At 38.1% G+C, this 19,666-nt stretch overlaps 1 protein-coding gene across 3 annotated transcripts in view; it reads left to right on the forward strand.

Annotated features, from left to right (window-relative positions):
- LOC145786740 (poly(U)-binding-splicing factor PUF60-like) overlaps positions 1-19,129 on the forward strand; it is a 160,853-nt gene extending 141,724 nt beyond the window's left edge. For 2 of the 3 annotated variants that reach the window (XM_082598487.1, XM_082598471.1), the window contains exons 9-13: positions 10,087-10,203; positions 12,232-12,326; positions 13,352-13,468; positions 15,096-15,224; positions 17,108-19,129. In XM_082598487.1, coding sequence (XP_082454613.1) covers positions 10,087-10,203; positions 12,232-12,326; positions 13,352-13,468; positions 15,096-15,224; positions 17,108-17,290 — 641 coding nt within the window. In that variant the 3' untranslated portion in view covers positions 17,291-19,129. The remainder of the gene's footprint in view (positions 1-10,086; positions 10,204-12,231; positions 12,327-13,351; positions 13,469-15,095; positions 15,225-17,107) is intronic. The other variant, XM_082598479.1, reaches the window with a different exon arrangement.
- The last annotated feature ends 537 nt before the right edge of the window (positions 19,130-19,666 follow it).

The following is a 19,666-nucleotide window of genomic DNA, read 5'->3' on the forward strand; positions in this document are numbered from 1 at the left end:
GGCGAGACGCCTGAAAATCCGGCGTATCTTCTTTTTTTTTGCGAGAATAGAATAAGAACTGTGTTTTTCACAATCGATCATTCCTCGTCCTGGGGATACCCTATTATTTAACCTTTCTGACGTTCCAAAGACTTTACAATAGGAAAACATTTTCACGCAGTTCCTGTACGTTGCTTTGTGGCGAAAGTTTACCAGTAACCACGCTATGGCAAACAAAACTAGATTATTTGGAATCCTTTATCAAATATGGAGTTGTCATTATCATTCCCAAAATTGGTTAGTTAGTGCACCGTTTTATGTCTTTTGTTTTTCGTATTGCGAGGGTTAGACAAATTTCGGTCTGGTTTTATGGCAGTGTTCCACGTACTCCTATTTTAAATGTTGACCACCACATGGTTCCCCTTTCGGATGTTGCTCCGCACATTATCGCACTATCTCTTCTTTGGTCGCCCTTTACTTCCACCAGACTTCTAACCTTCTTAGGCCAGAAGTTCAATGTTTAGCGACGTTAAAACAATGTAAAAACGGCACTTATAATTAGGCTAAGGTAACCGATAATTTCCTTTCAAAAATTTCAAAAACTCGCCGAATAGGGCACTCGCCGAAAAAGGCTCTCGCCGAATAGGGAACTCGCCGAATAGTAGCAGACCTGTCCGACCTACTTGATGGCTGCCAAGCCTATTTCTCAATTCTTTACTTGATACTTTGTCCTCCAGTCGCTTTGAGCATATCCATCTCACCACAACGTTGTCATTATTGCTCAAACGCTTGATGTCCTCCGCAGTGACTGGCCACGTCTCACTGGCATAAAGCATTACACTGCTGACAGACATCGAAAAACGTGTTGTGCTTCTGTCCATCTTGCTTAATCTTAATCTGCTTGGGTACTTTTTCTCTGAACAAGCAATTTTACCTCTTTCAAATACTTGACCTGTTGAACTGCGTAATCTTTCAGTTATCATTTTGTGTGAGGAAGTTAAGCTGTTTCTCAAATGTTTAGATTAGAGCTCGACCGATATAACTTTTTCAGGCCGATACCGATATTTATAAAAATTTTAGGCCGATATCGATATATATCAGCTACGAAAAATTTGTTACCAACAAAGTTATTAAGCAACAAACCAGTCCAAGAAAGTTTATGCATTAGTTGCTGTAATGGAAAAATCATTCTTAAAGGGGTACTAAAGGAAAAACCTGACTTGGCGATTTTCCACGTTCTTTGTGTTTAACATGCTGCCATAAAACGATTTTCAATAAAATTTTGCCCCATTGCGGTCTGACCACCATTATGGGCGTGCTTTTGTCAGAGCTTTCAAAATGAGATTGAGCCTGAGCAACGAAGCGTGCGACTGTGCAGTCTACGTCATAAAGGCTAGCAATCAACCGATCACGCAATAATTGTTACTGCGGGCGATTTGACTGTAGGCTATGTATGTATTTACATCAAAACAGCACATTTTAACATCAAAACAGCAGACAGTTTGCTCAAAACATCAGATTGGTAACGTGGCTTTTGTTATTGCTGGCCTTTATGACGTATTCTCGAGCAGTGTTTGCACGTTTTGGTCATTTTGAAAAAAATGAAAATAAATGAAACTCTGGACTTTGGGCCTTGCCAGTGCCATTGAAAACAAATTTTTTTCGGTAATTGTTTTTGAAATGTATTCTTGAATGTTCAGTTTACTCATTTTAATGCTTAATTCCGGTTTGAAATTTTCCTTTAGTATGCCTTTAACACTAATTACAAAAAACACCAAACAAAAAAGTGCAAAGTTTCACTAGGCTTTTTTCTTCAGGTTTATTTTTGCGCGTCATGTGAGCGAAAGTGAATTTTCCCTGGGCCATTTCTTTCTTACTCTAATACCAAAACTTGACAAATTTTGCTGCATCTTGCTGTGATAGCCTACTCGTATTCATGATCTAATTTTGTAACGAATCTTGCCTTATCAATATCACTCGGAGATCAAAGCCAGATATTGTGATGGAAGACTTAAAATTAGTTGCGCGTGGTTAGTGTAGAAGTACACCGGTACTACCATCGATTCTTAGCGAAAAATTCACCTTTGTGACACTGATTCAATGTCATCAATCGTTGAAGCAACGTAAAACTTGAAAGTTTTCTTGCTTGAATGGAAGCTAAGGGATACAGTATTAACATTTTCTAGATGCGCGCACTAGAATGGGCGGGTAATTATATTCTCGCAACAATTGTTCGTGCTATGCAAGCACATTTGAGCAACTTGTGTTTCTTTTAAAGGCATGTATGGCTGGTTTTGAGTGTGGTGTGCTTTTGCTGGCCGATGTTTATCGGCGAAAAATAGCCGATACAAAATATCGGCTACACCTGATATCGGCCGATACATATCGGCTGACCGATATATCGGTCGAGCTCTAGTTTATATTAGACCAGGGGTTCCCAACCTGTGGTACGCGTACTGCAAGTTGTACGCGAAGGTTTTTCAGGTGGTACGCGGGTAGCTTTCGTTACTTCACAAAAACCTGGATTCACAACTTTATGTCTTGGTTATCTGTTTTTTTCCGGAAGTTTATTCTTATAGTTACGTATCATTACGATCTTCAAAATACAGGTCATGTCAATTGCCAACAAGGAGCACAGTTGCTTTGGAAAGCCGTACAGCGCTGTGGGACAGTGGGCGTTAATTATGTCAAATGATTGCTCTTGATAGATATCATCTACTGTTTTATAGCTTAAGCTACAAATAGCGTTGAATAATGCTAGTTGTAAGCTAAAAATAGATCGGAATAAAATGTTCGATAACAGTTACAAGGAATTTTCTCCAATAAACTTCTGGCTCAGTACGTATGGCCTCTTCCTAGTCAACGCTAGCTTCCTATGCTGTACCACAGCTACTGACTTTCCCTTCCACGTGGGAATGCGAACAGGGATTTTCAGTCATGATGAACACATCAAGTCAAAAAATTGAAACCGACTATGTGCACTCAGAAATGACTTTCGCTGTGCTGTTAGCAAATTTACACCGCTCATCGACCAATTGGTGGACAGTAAACAAAAATCTCAGTAATTTTAGTTGTGATGCTTTAGGGCAGTTCCATCGTGACGGACGTACCATTCAGAGAGTTATAGCAGTCTATAATTGTTGATGAAATGGAAATCTAGGCAATTCTACTACATAACATGAAAGGGTACCCTACCACTACGAAATCACCCCAAAAATTATTTCTTAGCTGCTTTCTGTAAAATAGATACAGCTCGTTTATCATGCGTGATGGACGTATGCAGAGAAACAAGAAATCATAAGTACCTTTCGTAAGATACGAAACGCTCTGAATTGTACTCAGGTAACTGCAATTTTTTAACTTGATTAGTTTAATGAATGAATAAACTAACTCACAAAAGTTGTTGCACAAATTTATTGTATGAATTGAATACACTATGCCCCAGAATGTAACGTGACGGACGTACAAAATTTTCGTGACGGACGTACGACTCTGAATTTTAAGCAAGAAAGGTGCAAGAAATCTACTATAAAAGAAGTGAAAAATCGCATACATAGTTCTAAACTTAATGGATGGGCTGTAATTGCCAATATGTTTTAATTGAGACTATACAAGTAATTACAATTATAGTTGAAAACTGAGCTCTTTTGTCCAATATTAAAATGATCTAATTTTTATATAAATGGTTTATTTTTCATTCCCAGTAGAATCACTTGTGTTGTTGCTGTAGTGCCGTACAGGCATACACACATAGTTATAGAAAACAGCTTAATTTGAATTTTGGCAGTGAATTTCAATTGTTATCAGCGCAGTAATTTCCAATTATTGTGACTGATATTGTACATTGTACGAGTGTTAAAATTCAGATGGTAGCCAATACCGGTATATAATAGATCCACATAACAAGCGTATCTACATGCACATACAAGATTACAATGCTACAAAACACAGTGCTCATTTCCATAGTACACTGAATACTGCAGTAAGAAAACTTTAATAACACATTTTGAGAAAAATTAGTGAAGCCCAGACGAAATCCCAGTTAAAGCACAGGCTAAATAACATATCACGTGCAGTTGTGCATAGAAAAACTAACAGTTTAACAACCATAAACAAGCAAAAAACCAAACAATGATACAAAATGAATCCTACTAAACAATTTTCAAAAAAACTATAATAGTTTGCAGTTTGGTCAACGTCTCTTATCTTCAAACTCCTTTAAATTTAAATTGTCCACGGTATCCAATCACCTCATGTTGATTCAATTTCTTTGCAACTTTTTCGTCAGTGTAAACAATTTTGTCCTCAGGTGGAGGCCATCGCCACACTGCCACTTGTGGGCATCACTTAAATTTCGTAGTTTGTGCCGACTACTTGTTGAACTTCACAAGGGTAAAATTCACTATCATATTCAACAAGTAGCCTACCCAATCACTTTTTGATAGCAAACACTTTCTTCTGCTTCGTTTATGTCTTCATTAGATTCTCCATAGTTGGAAGGTATAACAACAAATAGGTATATATATAAGTTTGTGCAACAACTTTTGTGAGTTAGTTTATTCATTCATTAAACTAATCAGGTTAAAAAATCGTAGTTACCTGTGTACAATTCAGAGCATTTTGCATCTTACGAAAGGTATCATACTTATTATTTCTTGTTTCTCTGCATACGTCCATCACGCATGATAAACGAGCTGTATCTATTTTAAAGGAAGCAGCAAGGAAATAATTTTTGGGGTGATTTTATAGTGGTAGGTACCCTTTCTTGCTATGTAGTAGAATTGCCTAGATTTCTATTTTATCAACAATTATGGACTGTCATAACTCTCTGAATGGTACGTCCGTCACTATGGAACTGCCCAATAATAATTAAGATTTGTGGTACCGTACCTGGTATAATAACTTTTTAAATCAGTGACAGCATGAAATAGTGACAACATAAACATGATCCCTGCATTAAGCACCACAAAATGACTAAGTTAAAGTTAGTTAAACAGTATAAAAACCTGTGATGGACGGACGTACATGATGGAAATTCCATTACGGTGTACATCCGTCACGCATTTTTACTCAGTTAAACAAAAAATTTTAGAAAACTATTTGGGTTGTAGGTTGGTATGTAGGAACTTAAAGAAGAAATGAAGTTTCAAAATTTTAATTCATCTGATAAGTTTTTTAAATAAAATAAAGGAAAAAATTTGTGACGGACGTACAGGACCCCCAGGTCGAAGTCCTACATGCTATAAGTCCAACGTTACATCTTGTTCAAAAAAAATTTTTTTAGAGATTAATCTTACACTCATTTCTGATTATACAACTGCGGTATTAACAAAGTTTCTTGAAATATCAATCAGAAGCTTCAGAATTCAGTATATGAGTATTTTTCATGATTTTTTTGACATTTGAAGTGATGTTCGCTTACTGAGGCATAACTTCCAACCATTTTGGGTGGGGGCCAAATATTTTTATTTTCTAAAAACTAGAAAGAATAAGCTTTCCAGGGATACCATTTTTATTGTTATCAGATAAAAAATATGTTTTGATGGGTTGGTTGTCCTTATCATGGAACTGCCCTTTAGTGTTATTTTGGTAGGCCAATATTATTCTTCTGAATAAAATATGATTCGATCAAAGTAGTTGTTTTGCAAGAAGTGGTACGCTTGGCAGTACAGAGCGTCCAAGTGGTACGAGATCGTAAAAAGGTTGGGAATCCCTGGATTAGACCATCTTTTTGCTGTGATATGTATTATTCTTTAGTATTTCTTTTACAATATTTTCTTTTATGGGCTTGAAAAAGGCTATAAAAAGTAAAAGGGCAATAATTACGATTTACTTACAGTCACAAGGTGGTACGACGTAATCAAGCACGTGTGACTCGGTGCAATGCACTTGTACCAAGGCAATAACCAACGCAAAACTACGTTATGGAACTGTATCATTCCTCCCTTATAAATTAACACTTAGCACCAGAAATAAGACATGGCATTCCACCATGTAGAGTTGTAGACCTACATGACACACGATCTCATGTAAACACATTACAGTTATAGGAGGGTGATATTAACCAAGTAATCACAGCGGAACATACACAACAATATATAGTGCTTCTAACAGATCACTGTAATAATAGTCATATTACAATTTAGGGCCAAAAGCACATATGACTAACACACGTGTTGGTTAAGCTTGATAGAAATCAGGTTTGCATCTGTTTTCAACTGGATACTGTCTCTGCGGGACAGTTTTACTATGCCCAGAGTGTCCATTGGTATCAGTCTGTTCAGACTCATTCTTTGGACTTGGTGCAATCTTATGTTTAAGTACTTGAATCAGAATAGTCACTTTTACTTTCAGTTTGAACGTTTTAAAACCTGGGCTGGAGTTGATTTATGTGTCTCCTCCAAATGCCTCGTTCCGTTCGTACCTTGTACAGGACACGTCCCGTCTATTAATTATCACATCCGGTAACCATTACGAACCATAGCATAGCTTCGAGCATAAACGAATGAACCTGCTTCATAGCTTCGCTTGTTATGAGATGCAGGTTCTTGTTTTGAATTACTTTTTCGATTGGCAAGGATAACAGCGTTTTTGGCTAGTGCCCATGAAGAACTTTGGTTGGAGTCTTCCAGTCGAGGCATGAGTGAGGTGTGCTTCTGTATGTCGCAAGCACTAACAGATGAGCATCTTGCTTGCTCATTTCTCCCTTGCAGGTTTTGTCAATTGCCCCTGGATGACGAGACTGTCGAGTGGCTGATGACATCATGCCCAAACATATAGTCCGGAAGAACAGCTCATACGACGAAGAAGATCATTGCTTTAGAGCAGTGCTTCTCAACCCCTGGGTCGCTGTTAGATGTGGTGATAAAATATATTGTCACTTGAGCAACGTTAAAACTGTCTTCCACTATAGTTTTTGTTTGGTTTGGTTTAGAATCTTTATCCTCTGACTGACAAAGCCTTGATCGGTTATTCCTGGTAGTTTGCATACTTGTAGAGGCTCTTGACACAGGGCCTGTTGAGATTGGCAGAGTGAAGTTTTCCAATGGCTGAAGTGTTGTTGCCGGGAAATTATTCCATCCACTAGGTGCTGCTGAATGGAAAGCAGTTCTGAAATGTGTTGCTCAAGCGCACACCCCGAGAGTTGAGCCAGCGCTGCTCCACTATTCAAACTATGCCACAGGTTTCACCCAACGATTTTGCCACATGCATTTCGCGGTGAAGTGTACACAACAGTACAGAGTACACACTAGACTAATTTGAAAGAAGAATTTTTATTCTGCAAAGCTTTGGAAACAACAACACGAGGCGAATATATCATTGCTTTGGTCGCCTCATTTATGAATGAAGAGGGATTGGAGTGGACAAAATGCTCCGGTATTTGCAGTGATGGAGCTCCAGCTATGCTCGGATCTCACAAAGATTTTACTGCTCGTGTGAAAGAAATGAATCCTAATGTACTTGTCATTCACTGTTTCGTCCATTGAGAAATTTTAACATCTTGCAGGCTTTCAAACGAATTGGTAACTGTCATGCAAGATGTAATTCATATTGTTAACTTCATAAAGGCCAAATCACTGAACTCACAATTGCTTGGAAAATTATGTGAAGATTTTGCAAATGCAGAATACAGACATACAGAATGCAGAATACAGACATCTGTTGAACTTTTCTGATGTGAAATGATTATCTTATGGCAAAGTACTGGAGAGATTTGTAACTCTGCGCAAGGAGGTGAAGAAATTTTTGATAAACAAGAAGCATAGCTTGGCAGAAAAATTTGCAGATCAAAAGTGGCTTTTGTTTGTGGCATATCTTTTTAATATATTTTCGCAGCTGAACATCTTGAATAAATCTTTGCAAGGACATGATGTTGATGTTGGTCGATGTATCTGAAAAACTGATTGCTTTTACGGAAAAGCTGAAGTTGTGGAAGAGGAAGATTGCGTCCCCGAAAACAGCAACATTTATTGTTTTAAATCAGTTACTGGTAGATACGGAGTAGGCTGTTGCGTTTTGAGGTCAATTTAAAAAAAATACAAGTAATAGGTTTGGCTAGGTGGGAAATCACATAAAACCACCCAAAAAAAATTTGAGCAAAAAAATATCAATGTTTAGGGGTTCCTCCGCCTCCCCAAAAATGTCTGAGCCCAATTTTTCCTTAAAATTGCATAACTTCTAAACCGCTTGAGGTAGAAACTTCGTTTTTGGCTCTAAAGACTCAGAAGTCACATGTTCCTATCTGCTCTAAGAGGAATGTGTTCTTTAAAGTGTTGAGAAAAACAGTTATGAGCCAAACAATGATTTTCAGGGCATTTGAGACTTTGAAAAATCATAGTAACTGCCTAATCATGCATATTTTAAAAACAAATGTTTAGTTGCAGAGTAACTTGTGTTGAAAGGTGTTGTGTATACTATAAGTAAACAAAGTAACTGTGGAAAAATATCAAAATAAATGTGAATATTCTAAATTATTCCAAATTGGGGTCATTCTACCGGAAAACGTCTTTAGCTCAGTAATGCATTTAAGTTAAAATACAAAAAAATTCAGGTGTATGTTTATGAAATGCATGTGTCAGTAACAAAATGAAAAGAACAACGTTAACTAGCAACATACAGTAGCCAAATCCAATTAAGTTTTTAAACTGAGAGCGGAACCTGCTAAAGAATATTGAATGAACACAAACAAACACTGAAGGAATCGTAATGAACACTGTAAACAGCTAAAACTGCTAGTGAACACAGAATGCAACAAATTCACATCACAACTGTGATATCTTCAAGAAAACATATACACTGTATCTAGAAATCAAGTCAGCCACATTGCGCAAAGTCATGAAGAGAAATAGGCAGTTACCAGACTCGCAGGAATATACGATTATAACGGTTGGGTATATTTCACACGAGCATAGCGAGGCACAAGCTCGAAAGATACACTATGCTGTGAACCAGACAACTGGCTTACACTGAATTCAGTTCTACAGTCATGGACGTGACATAAGATCTTATGGAGTCGTCAATTTGCTTCATCATGCTGCTTGGCATTGCATCGTCACTGTCTTTAACTTTTCTGTTCTGAAGGCATTGCGTTACATTCCCGATTAAATGTTCATTAGGCATTTGATTGTTTTTGAATGATAGCCAGTCTTTTTTCTCACCATGTGTTAAGCATGGGGAGCACTGGCTTGTTGCATCAAAGAATGCAGCCAATGGCCGATTGCTCCATGCAAGCTTCTTGGTATATACAGATGTACACACGATTCAAGAAAAAATAGTAACCACAAATTACAACTTATGGTTACATGACCACGTTTGACGCCTGACACACGAAAAGTGATTAGAAATTGTAACATACAAACGAAGTTCACATGCACGCAAAAAGGAAAAAGCTTTGAAGCGATAGCAGTGTTTTACTAAGAAAAACGAGAATTGTTCACTACACCAGGTAGGGTTTTGCTCAAGCGCACATCCCGAGAGTCGAACCAGCGTCACTTGATCTTGGCTTTTCTTCGTTTGTAAAGCCAGGCACTTAAGCAACTGAGCTATCGGTATCGAGGCACACCCATTAAGACCCAAATGAAACTGAACAAACGGAGCAGTTGACTAAAAGGTTGTCATACTGATTGCTCACTGCTTTTGGTTGCTTCCTGTTGTTTGTTGAGCAACGGTAACTTCGCTATGTGTAGTGTGTTTTATACTGTACAGTATACAATACTTTTACTTTGCGTCACGTAGAAAAGTTTCATTATTTTGTTGCAAACGTTGTATCTCGAGGTGTGTGAACTCGTGCTTACAATTGATAACCTAAATTTTTATAAGAACAAACTACTGTACTCACAAACCGAAAAACTTGATATGTTTTACTCTGTTTGCAATGCTTTTTAACAAACTTTATTATATTCCAAGAAAAAGCAAGCTAGTTGAGTAGCTTAAGGTAGTATGCAGTGTATCTGCACTTGCTTGCTTTAGTAGACTTTTAAACGTTCAGTTCAATCCTTATTTACTTTATGTTTCTTTTGTGACTAAGACGAAATCTGTTGGAGACATCATGTATTTGCAAAACAATGATAAACGTTACATCTTGACAGTAGTTGTATTGGTTTGCAGCTGTTGGTCGTGGTAGCATCCTCGGAAGCATGGTCACTGCTCCTAACATTATCATACCTCAAGGTCTTGCTCCACCCACTGCTGTAATGGCCTCCAACCAACCCGGTGTTGTGACGGGTAACTTACCAAAAGTATTTTCCTATTTTTATGTGGCGATGTGATCTTTCATTGGTACTGTCAGATAAATTTGTCTACTTCCACGCTGTAACTATCTGGCTAGCCCGATTTGAAGCTTTTGCAGTTAACTTATAAAAATATTTTCCCGAAGAGCATCTCTCACTGGGTCTTAGGCGAATTCTTCACTAAGTCGACAAATAACAATTCCCATCTTCATTGGACTTTCTATGCAAGTTTAAGATCAGCCATTCCGTCAAACTGTAAACTTTGCATTTCAAAAATTCCCATTGACGCATACCTGTCAAATTCCTGGCTTGGATTTGTTAGAACAAACGTTCACTATCTCGATGAAATAATTCGCGGAAAGCATTGAAGGTTTTAAATAAAGGTTTGTTTTTTAGTAACATTTTTGTAGACATCATAGCTGAGCAGAGAAAGTCTGATGATTTCTGATACTTATTATTTTTCTGGAAATAACTTACTGAATAGAACAATGAGAGAAAAATGGAGAGAGAGCATAGAACAACCACAGTATAAAGTAAAGAAAAGTCCATAAGCAGTTTGATGGCTTGATCGAGTCAAAATCCAGCATCAAACTGGCATTTGGCCAGTCAAGACCCCATCCCCATCTAAGATGCTTGTATATCTTAAACTTCTAAGTAAACTGTCAGTGGTAAGGTACTTCTAATGATATGACAATGTATGTTTATATGACCACACTCTTACTGATTCTCATCAAATTATATGTTACCTCCAACTGTATTTGCTAATTGTTTTCTATGTTTTTTATTTTAAATTTAATTGATACATCAACGTTTAAGTTAATTTTGGCAGCCGATTGTAGCATCGAATAGACAGCGATAGACACGTGTTTCGCCCATGAGGCTGGGCTCATCAGTATCGCACCGTATTCTTGCCACTTGAGTAATCGACCGCCGCTTTACCAGTCAGTTTAACTCTTATCTTTGTGGAAAGAAAGAGCCAACAAAACCAGCAGGTGCCAGGGGTAGGTCAATGTGAAGAAAGGCGTTCTTCCCGGCTATCAGCACAAGGCTGATTACTCACTAGCACAGCGAGCTGCAGTGACGCTTCGCTAACCAGAACGGTGTAGCTTCCACGCCAGCCATTGAGACCTCCAATTAAACGTTTAAGTGGAAGCTACACCGTTCTGGTTAGCGAAGCGTCACTGCAGCTCGCTGTGCTAGTGAGTAATCAGCCTTGTGCTGATAGCCGGGAAGAACGCCTTTCTTCACATTGACCTACCCCTGGCACCTGCTGGTTTTGTTGGCTCTTTCTTTCCACAAAGATAAGAGTTAAACTGACTGGTAAAGCGGCGGTCGATTACTCAAGTGGCAAGAATACGGTGCGATACTGATGAGCCCAGCCTCATGGGCGAAACACGTGTCTATCGCTGTCTATTCGATGCTACAATCGGCTGCCAAAATAACTTAAACGTTTAATTGGAGGTCTCAATGGCTGGCGTGGAAGCTACACCGTTCTGGTTAGCGAAGCGTCACTGCAGCTCGCTGTGCTAGTGAGTAATCAGCCTTGTGCTGATAGCCGGGAAGAACGCCTTTCTTCACATTGATACATCAACTTTATTCCATAAGCTACTAAAGGAATGCGTAGTATGAAGCCTATTTATTAAAACCTTATGGAAAACAATTGTATGCAATACTAATGACAATTTTCATTTTGTTTGTTGTCAAAAATTCTGTGTCATCCTACCCGAAATCCCTGGTATTGTTCACCCTCATACATCCTCTATTTCGCTCGAATTGACGAAACTTTTCTTTACGTATTTTTCCTACGCAGGGTTTCTTTGGTATCATCAGCGTTTCAGTTTTAAAGCTGAGAATTTTTGCTCCAAATGTCTTTCTCAAATATTACTAAAAGTGTTTCTCTAATCGTTTCACACAACCTCGCTATCCCTCTTCGACAGCTACCTTTCGCACCTTTCCAACTGTCGGCAGTTGATAACTTTTTTTCTCCCACCACTGTTTTGTTTGCTTTAACTATCACTCACAGGGGTCACTCCAGCAGCTGGGGCTGTGGGATTTCATCAGCATCTTACGCCACACACTGCAAACTCCCGAACTAGCCAAGCTCAAGCCACAGACAAGGTGAGGCGCAATCGATAACCAAAGCTTTAAAATGTGTTGTTTTAATACAGCTGCTGAAAAAATTGCGAGTTTTCTATACACATGAGCATAAGTGGGCATCTGCTACTTTAAAAGTAGTGCGCTACCATTACTCGGGCTAAAGTAGCAAATGATATTCGTTTACACTGCCATTGCAAAGTCATTATAGAACACACGTTTTAGGTGAAATTTATTGTAACGCATCTTTAAAAAAATTTAGCAATGCAGAATCCGGGTTGCTGAGTCCTGTCCGCTTTAGATTGAACAGTCTTTTCCAATGGAGAAAACATCTCCACCGCAGCGCTGTAAGGAATGGTGTGTTGTATTTAATAAAGTAACGTTATAAATCGGCACTAGGAAAGCTTAAGGACTTGCTTCTGTTTGGAAAAAAAGTCTCCACCATTGACTTTCATTCACATTCGTCAGTGGTGTTAGTGTCACTCTTGTTGGTATCAACGTTTATTCTTGTTTCAGTGTTTCCATCAAAAATCTCTAAAAACGATTCATGTTTTCCACTTTAATTCAGAAATTAGCGTGTGGCAGAAGTACGACTGAAGCAAAAATAGCGCTGCTACTCTAACAAGAATGTAGTGCCACCATCGCTACCAAAAAAGTAATGCGCCACTGCCCACCTCTGCTAAACATTATGACTGAAAGTACCATATTATTTTATCACCATTGTCATGTACAGCGCCCAGGAGCATAGTTTGACGATATATAAACGCTGTTATCATTACTACTGAAATTATATTTCTGAAGCGTTTAATTGCAGTTACACATGCTATTTTACTTCCGTGAAATTCGAATGAATAGTCTTGTACGCGAAAAACTTCAGCAAACGCTCAATTGAGTTTAAAGTATTTAGTAGATCGGGCACAAGCGACACCTGAGTGCATTCTTTGACTAAGCTCTATAATAATTAACGGACCAGCATACTTCATTGCTCCTGGTAGGGTTACCAACGAACTTGGCGTGATGTCACATTCAGTGTGCTTATAAAAACACAGAACGGCAAGGAGTTGATAGTCGCTCCACAGACTTTGAGCCAGCAAGAAGGGAACATGAATATATCCGGGAGCTCTCAGAGACACTTGGTGATGCAGAAATTAATGAGAAAGGAAACGGTATTTTCAATGTGGATATACCTGTATTTTTTTACTAACAAAAAGCAGATATTATAAGTTCTAACCAAGTGTTTGCATTTGCACTATTTTATCAAACTATTTTATCGGCAGCAGTATCGGCAGCAGTGCACTATTTTATCGGCAGCAGTGGCCGAGTGGTTAGCGCGTTGGGCTCGCAGTCGAGAGCCTGCATGTTCGACTCCAGCCACCCGCACTTGCTGTTGTTTCTCTGGGCAAGAAACTTTACGATAATTGCCTCTACCCAGTGATCGATTTCGAGTAATGGGTAGTACCAAATTTAAGTCATAAGTAGAGTAGACAACCGGAAACAGACATTGCCGTCGGCTGCAGCGTGGGTCAGGTGTACGTCGGAAGGCGTACACCGATGCATAGCGCTCAAGTCCGCTTTCCCGCAATGCAGGATAAAGATAATAAAACAAACATAATTATCCTAGCATTCTTCATTTTTTAATTTTTGCTTTTGCGTATTGTATCATAGTGAAATGAGGATATCTGTTTTTCCATTTCTATGAATTAAGTAGCTACTTTCATGAAATATATTTATGCTTTGGTGTATCTTTTAAATTATTCCGGCTATTGTTTGCTATTAAAGCGTTTTTATGGGAAATACCTAGCTATTGAAAAAGGATACTGAATGAGAAACGGAAAAGTAAAAAATTGATGGTCAGGAAATCAAAAAGATGAAAAAATTCAAGTACTTGGGATTGTATATCACACACCAGATGGATACAGTAAACCGGACATTAAAACAAGACTAGGACAAACACGGAGCATCAAAAATAGTCGCACCGGTATTTGGAAATCACAGATATTACCACAGCGAGCAAGTAGTGTGGAGTGTTGCGGTCTACGGATGCGAAACGTGGACAGAAAATCAAAAGAATATACGATTAATACTTTTGATATGTGGTTGCGGTGACGAGTGTTGAGGGTGAGTTGGACTGACAGATGCACCAATGAATGGGCGAGAAGCAACATAGGAATCCGGAAGGGTGAAAGTATGCTGACGAACGTCAAAGAGGAAGCTTCGCAAATATGGTTATTGGTTATATTTTTGATTTAGCCACTATCGAAGGAGAGGTGTGTGGAAAGGGTAAAACCTGGAAGAAGAAGAACAGAGTTGGTTGACAATGATCTCGATTGGAGAGGGGGGCTTGCTCGGACGAGAAAAGATGCTCCAGAGTCATTTGGCCAGGCTATCACTCACAACAGTATTTCAATAAAGTACTTTTCGTAAATTACATTTCGGTCCAATTGTACTGATATTTTATATTGTAATTTTTTCATTTCAATCTAATTGCACTGACGAGCCCAATAGGCGAAAACCGCTTCTGCAACATGAATTTTATTGAAATACTGTTGTGAGTGATAGCCTGGCCAAATGATTTTAAGGTTTAAACTTTTAGGAAAAAAACTATTGACTTGTTTTCTTAGTGATTGGTTTTGCATTAGGTAGATCGCTCATTTGAGGAATTGTCTTAGTACCGGATCGCCTTTTCCAGTTAGCTTTTCCCACTTTTGAATGAGATCCATTTTTTTGCATTTAGCTGGTTGTTCTTAATTTTCACACAATGTTACAAATTTAAAAAGGATTTGTGTTGGTCAGAGTCAAGTCATGATGCTGAGAAACATGGTGGATGCGGATGATGTTGATGAGGATTTGGAAGGGGAAGTCACTGACGAATGCGGGAAGTTTGGCACAGTGAACCGAGTCATCATTTATCAGGAGAAGCAGGTATCTGCTTTCATCGAGGCCGAACAATCTTTTTCGAAATTACGAACGTTTTCAACCTGGTAGAAGTGTATCTATAGCCAATTAACCAGAGATTAACAGCCAGTGGCGTACGCAGGGGGTTGGGCATTGGGTCATGCCCCCTCTCCTTCAAAAATGTTGATTTTATTTAGCGTTGTTGTGATTAGTGCAAAAATGTTATTGTTCAAGAGTGGTCTTGGTTAGTAGTACTAGTACCGTAATAATCCACTTCGAGGCACGGCTGTTTAGAAACACACTCATTTCAATTTGTTTAATGTTTTTTTGGCTGTTTGAAATGAAAAAATGTTGTAACTATTGCTGCAGAAGCTCAATATTCAATAGCTTGAATCACGCAAGGCCCTATCTTATAGTGGTTATAGTGGACCCACATCTCTGTTTAGGGGTTCACCTATATTCATATTTAGTTGGTGTGGCGTTTTTTCGGCAATTTTAACCCAATTTCCTGTGACGGGAAACTGCAAATTAGAATTTCACATCACGCCAGTGTTGACTTTTGATGGGATTTTTCTTTCTTGCTAAATAACATTCTTTGCACAGTGCGGCGAGCCAGGCGGGCGAGCCTCGCAGGTTGCATCTGCCTCCCGGGTGGTAGTTTGTGACCCCTGGCCGACACTACAGCACAGGCTACAGTAGGTTGTGCTGAAGACAATTTAAAAATAATCAAGTAAAAATTCATTAACCACTCAAACACATATGCTGCAATAGAACTGCAGTGCGGAAAAGTGAACTAAAATGAAAATTTAAACATTTGTTATCGGGTCTGAACAACTAGCATCGAAAATCTTTTGAAATTTGTTCAACAGCACAACTTGAAAAATCAAATCATTTGGTGGTTAGTCATATTTTTTTTTATTTACTTGAAAAATCGCTTCTTAATTACCTTATAATTGAGTGTGATGGGCCAATTCGTTTGTGTTTGATTTTAATCTCTTACGCGTGGACGTCGTCCACGCTTCAATGAAATCGTAATTGGCGTCCGACTTGCGTTTGCTTGTTGTTTTGCGTCTAAAACGTCTAAAAAGCGTCTAAAACTCCTGACTATTAAACTATGTCACGATGCAACAGTTTTGATAAAGTGTAGTGATAATAACGGTACCTTGAATACGCGTACCCTCAATACGTGTGGTTCATTGAGTTGCATAGGCTAACTACGTCGCCTACGTAAAATATTATATGTGACGTCGAGTGTTACATCACATCTTTTGTGTTTTCAATACAAAATCTACTATCTATTAAAACGAGTAAACTAGTTGCTGCAAACAAAAAAAGTTGTCGTCAGTGCAAGCTGATTTTGGTAGGCTAATTTTGCACAATATAACTTACTGATTGTTACTAGCAAATGGGCGTTTTTTCAATTTGTTTGGGTTTCGATTCGAAAAATATTTCGAATGGCCCACCCCTTGAGAAAATTTTACGTACGCCACTGTAAACTACTATCGAACACTGAGTTATAACTTAGCAGAAAAGTGAAGTTTGTTTATTAGAGCAGCCATTATACACTTCATGTGGCTACGTCAGAGTTTCGCCTCACTTTTCGATCATCTTTTTATAAGGATAAACTCGAATAATTTTGTGTTATATTTCATTCCCTGTAAGCGATATGACCTTTTCAATGGAAGGTGTTTTTTCGTCATGTGTATTCCGTTAGTTGTGCGGTCAAGTAAAAACTGGATGATAAAACTTTTGTATCCCAGAGAGCTTACCAAAAATCTTCAACCTATGTTCCCAATAAAATTTATACCTTTGCATTTGGTTAAACACCGAAAATAGGTTTATCACATTTGTCTTCAATGTGTTACAAACATCATTGTTGAGATATTCCAACAGCATTTTTTCTCCTTTAGGGTGAAGAAGAGGGTGCTGAGGTAATTGTTAAAATCTTTGTGGAGTTTTCTAAGAACGAAGAATGCGATAAAGCAGTGGCTGCTTTGAACAACCGTTGGTTCGGAGGCAACAAAGTATCGGCCGACCTCTATCCACAAGCCAGATACGATGAGAATGACCTTACGTTTTTCATTCCAAGCTAACTTTGCAAACATTGGTGCCAGAAGCTGAAGAGTATTTCACCCAGAAACGTCTACTGACTAAGACATGGCTCAGTGTCAATTGCCAGCTAGTTGCGGAATTTAACACTTAAAGGATTTTAGATAAGTTCTGGTCAATTAATTTTACCAGTAATATACAACCTCAGTATGGTTACCAGCATGCATCTATTAGCATAGCCGTAGGAGAGTGAAACATTTTGGGGAGGCAAACAAAATTTGCCCAAATTGTGTCTGCAAATATACTTTCCAAAATGCAACACTACTCACAATCTCTGAAGTGATGTATTGTATAGTCTAATACAAGGGTCCGGGAATCTTTTAAGGTAAGAGAGCCATGAAAGCTACATTTTTGGAAATGTATTTTCCTAAAAACCATGTAATGCTTTAACACTTAACACAACCAAGAACCAACATGTAGTGGCAGGTGATGAGTTTGTATAAGTGGAGCCATGTGTTTTATGAAGATGAGAAAAACAGCGGGGATCTGGGGGACCTTCTCCAGAATATTTTAAAAGAAATACATTTAAATTGCTATGAAAAGTTAAGATAAAACGTTCTTTGAGCCCAGATGCCATCATGAAGAGCCATATATGGCTCGCGAGCCATGGGTTCTCCACCCCAGGTCTAATAACTCCACAGTCATCAACTTGGCAGTGCACGAAAATACAGGCAACAAAACGTTCAACTTCCGTAAATAAGGCTGACTTAACTGTAATCTACTTTCATAGACCTGCCTGTGCCCCAATTTTTACCGTAAATATATACTATCAAATTGAATCTTTCTTGCATCAAACTTGCACCTTTGAACAAAACTGCTTTTAGTATTTGATGTAATATTACAATAAAATCATAGTCAATGTTTTTTCAGTACCATCGTTACTTTAATAGCTAGACATTTTTGCCCAAATATTTTAACAAATAACTGCATTAGTAGAATATGGAAAACAATCAAAAAACCTAAACAGGTTTCCGGTGCTGAAACAGAAACTTCATAAGGTTACCAGTACCCAGCAAGCTTTCAAAATTGTACAGATGAAGAAGTGTAGGCTAGTATCCTATTGAATATCTAAAAAAGCGTACATCTGCTTGTCAATTGCATTCTTTTACATTTAGTTTCTGCAGATACTAAATCAAAGCTTAACACTCAGCCCTAATTGCAACAACAAATAAAAAAGCTTTCAACACTGATGATGCTACATATTACCTTCTAATCTCTAAGAAATTGTTATTGTACTTCAAAATACAGTACAACACTATACAAAGGTCCTAAACTGGTAAGATGTTAAAAACTCATGGTAAAAATTGATTTGTCCAAATAACTAAACCTTTTTGCCCAAATGATTTTATTAATAACTGCATTAGTAGGATATTGAGACAAACGTAAAAACAACTTATCAGGTTATCAGTAGGCCTACCCTGCAGGCTTTTGAATCCTACCCGTAAAGAAATGTAGCCTACATGCTAGTGAATAAGCTTACCTCTGTTCGCCAATTAGGTTCTTTTATGTAATCAAATCTGTTTTTTTGTATTGGTAAGTATAAAGTGAGAGGATATTCAATAAAACGTTCAGGTTGGTTGGTCTTGTAGTTTTTTAAATATTTGTAATTTTGTCACAAAAATCAGGATGGGGTAAAGTGTGCAATGCTAGTTGAAGTACTGTATCTTGGAGCAGTTGCTCAACTTACCCCAAATGAAATAGCCTTAGCTTATTTAATGTTTGAACTGTTGAATTTGTGTCTTTTTAGGTTCGTATTGGATAAAAAAAACAGTGTTGTGTTGTGAAGCATAATGCCTCGCAATTATACAAACAAACTGACAGGGGAATGCTTCAACTTAATCGAATTGCTCAACTTACCCCAGGTCATTGCTCAATTTATGCCGGGGTAAGTTGAGCAACACGCGAATAAGTATCAATAAAAAAATAAATAAAAATCGCAAGGTGATAAAACTCAATCTAAAATGTAGCTGATTCACTAGTGCTTTAAGTTTACCCAATTAAAATTTTCCAAAACAAGCCGTTCTTTTGTAAAAGCGACTTAAGCAAAAAGGTGCTCATCTTACCCCACCCTCCCCTATTATAAAGTACAGAGACTTTGCAAGCTCAAATTGTCCGTATTCGTGTTTAAAACTTTGCTTGTTTTCAGTGAAAGTATTTTTTATGCTTACATCGCTTCAATCATGTGCTGCAAAAGGAATGTGTTATCAAAATTGCAGTGGTATGATTGATAAATTGTTTGTTCTCACAAGCACATCATCGCGCATGGACACTGGACAGCAACAAATCGGTTAAAGCCGTCGATGCGAAAGCTGGATGTGATCTTTGGCTTCCGCGTCTAACTCTTGTCAAGTTAACAGACA

This window comes from Aplidium turbinatum, chromosome 2, assembly GCF_918807975.1.
Source record: "Aplidium turbinatum chromosome 2, kaAplTurb1.1, whole genome shotgun sequence".
Lineage (NCBI taxonomy): Eukaryota > Metazoa > Chordata > Ascidiacea > Aplousobranchia > Polyclinidae > Aplidium > Aplidium turbinatum.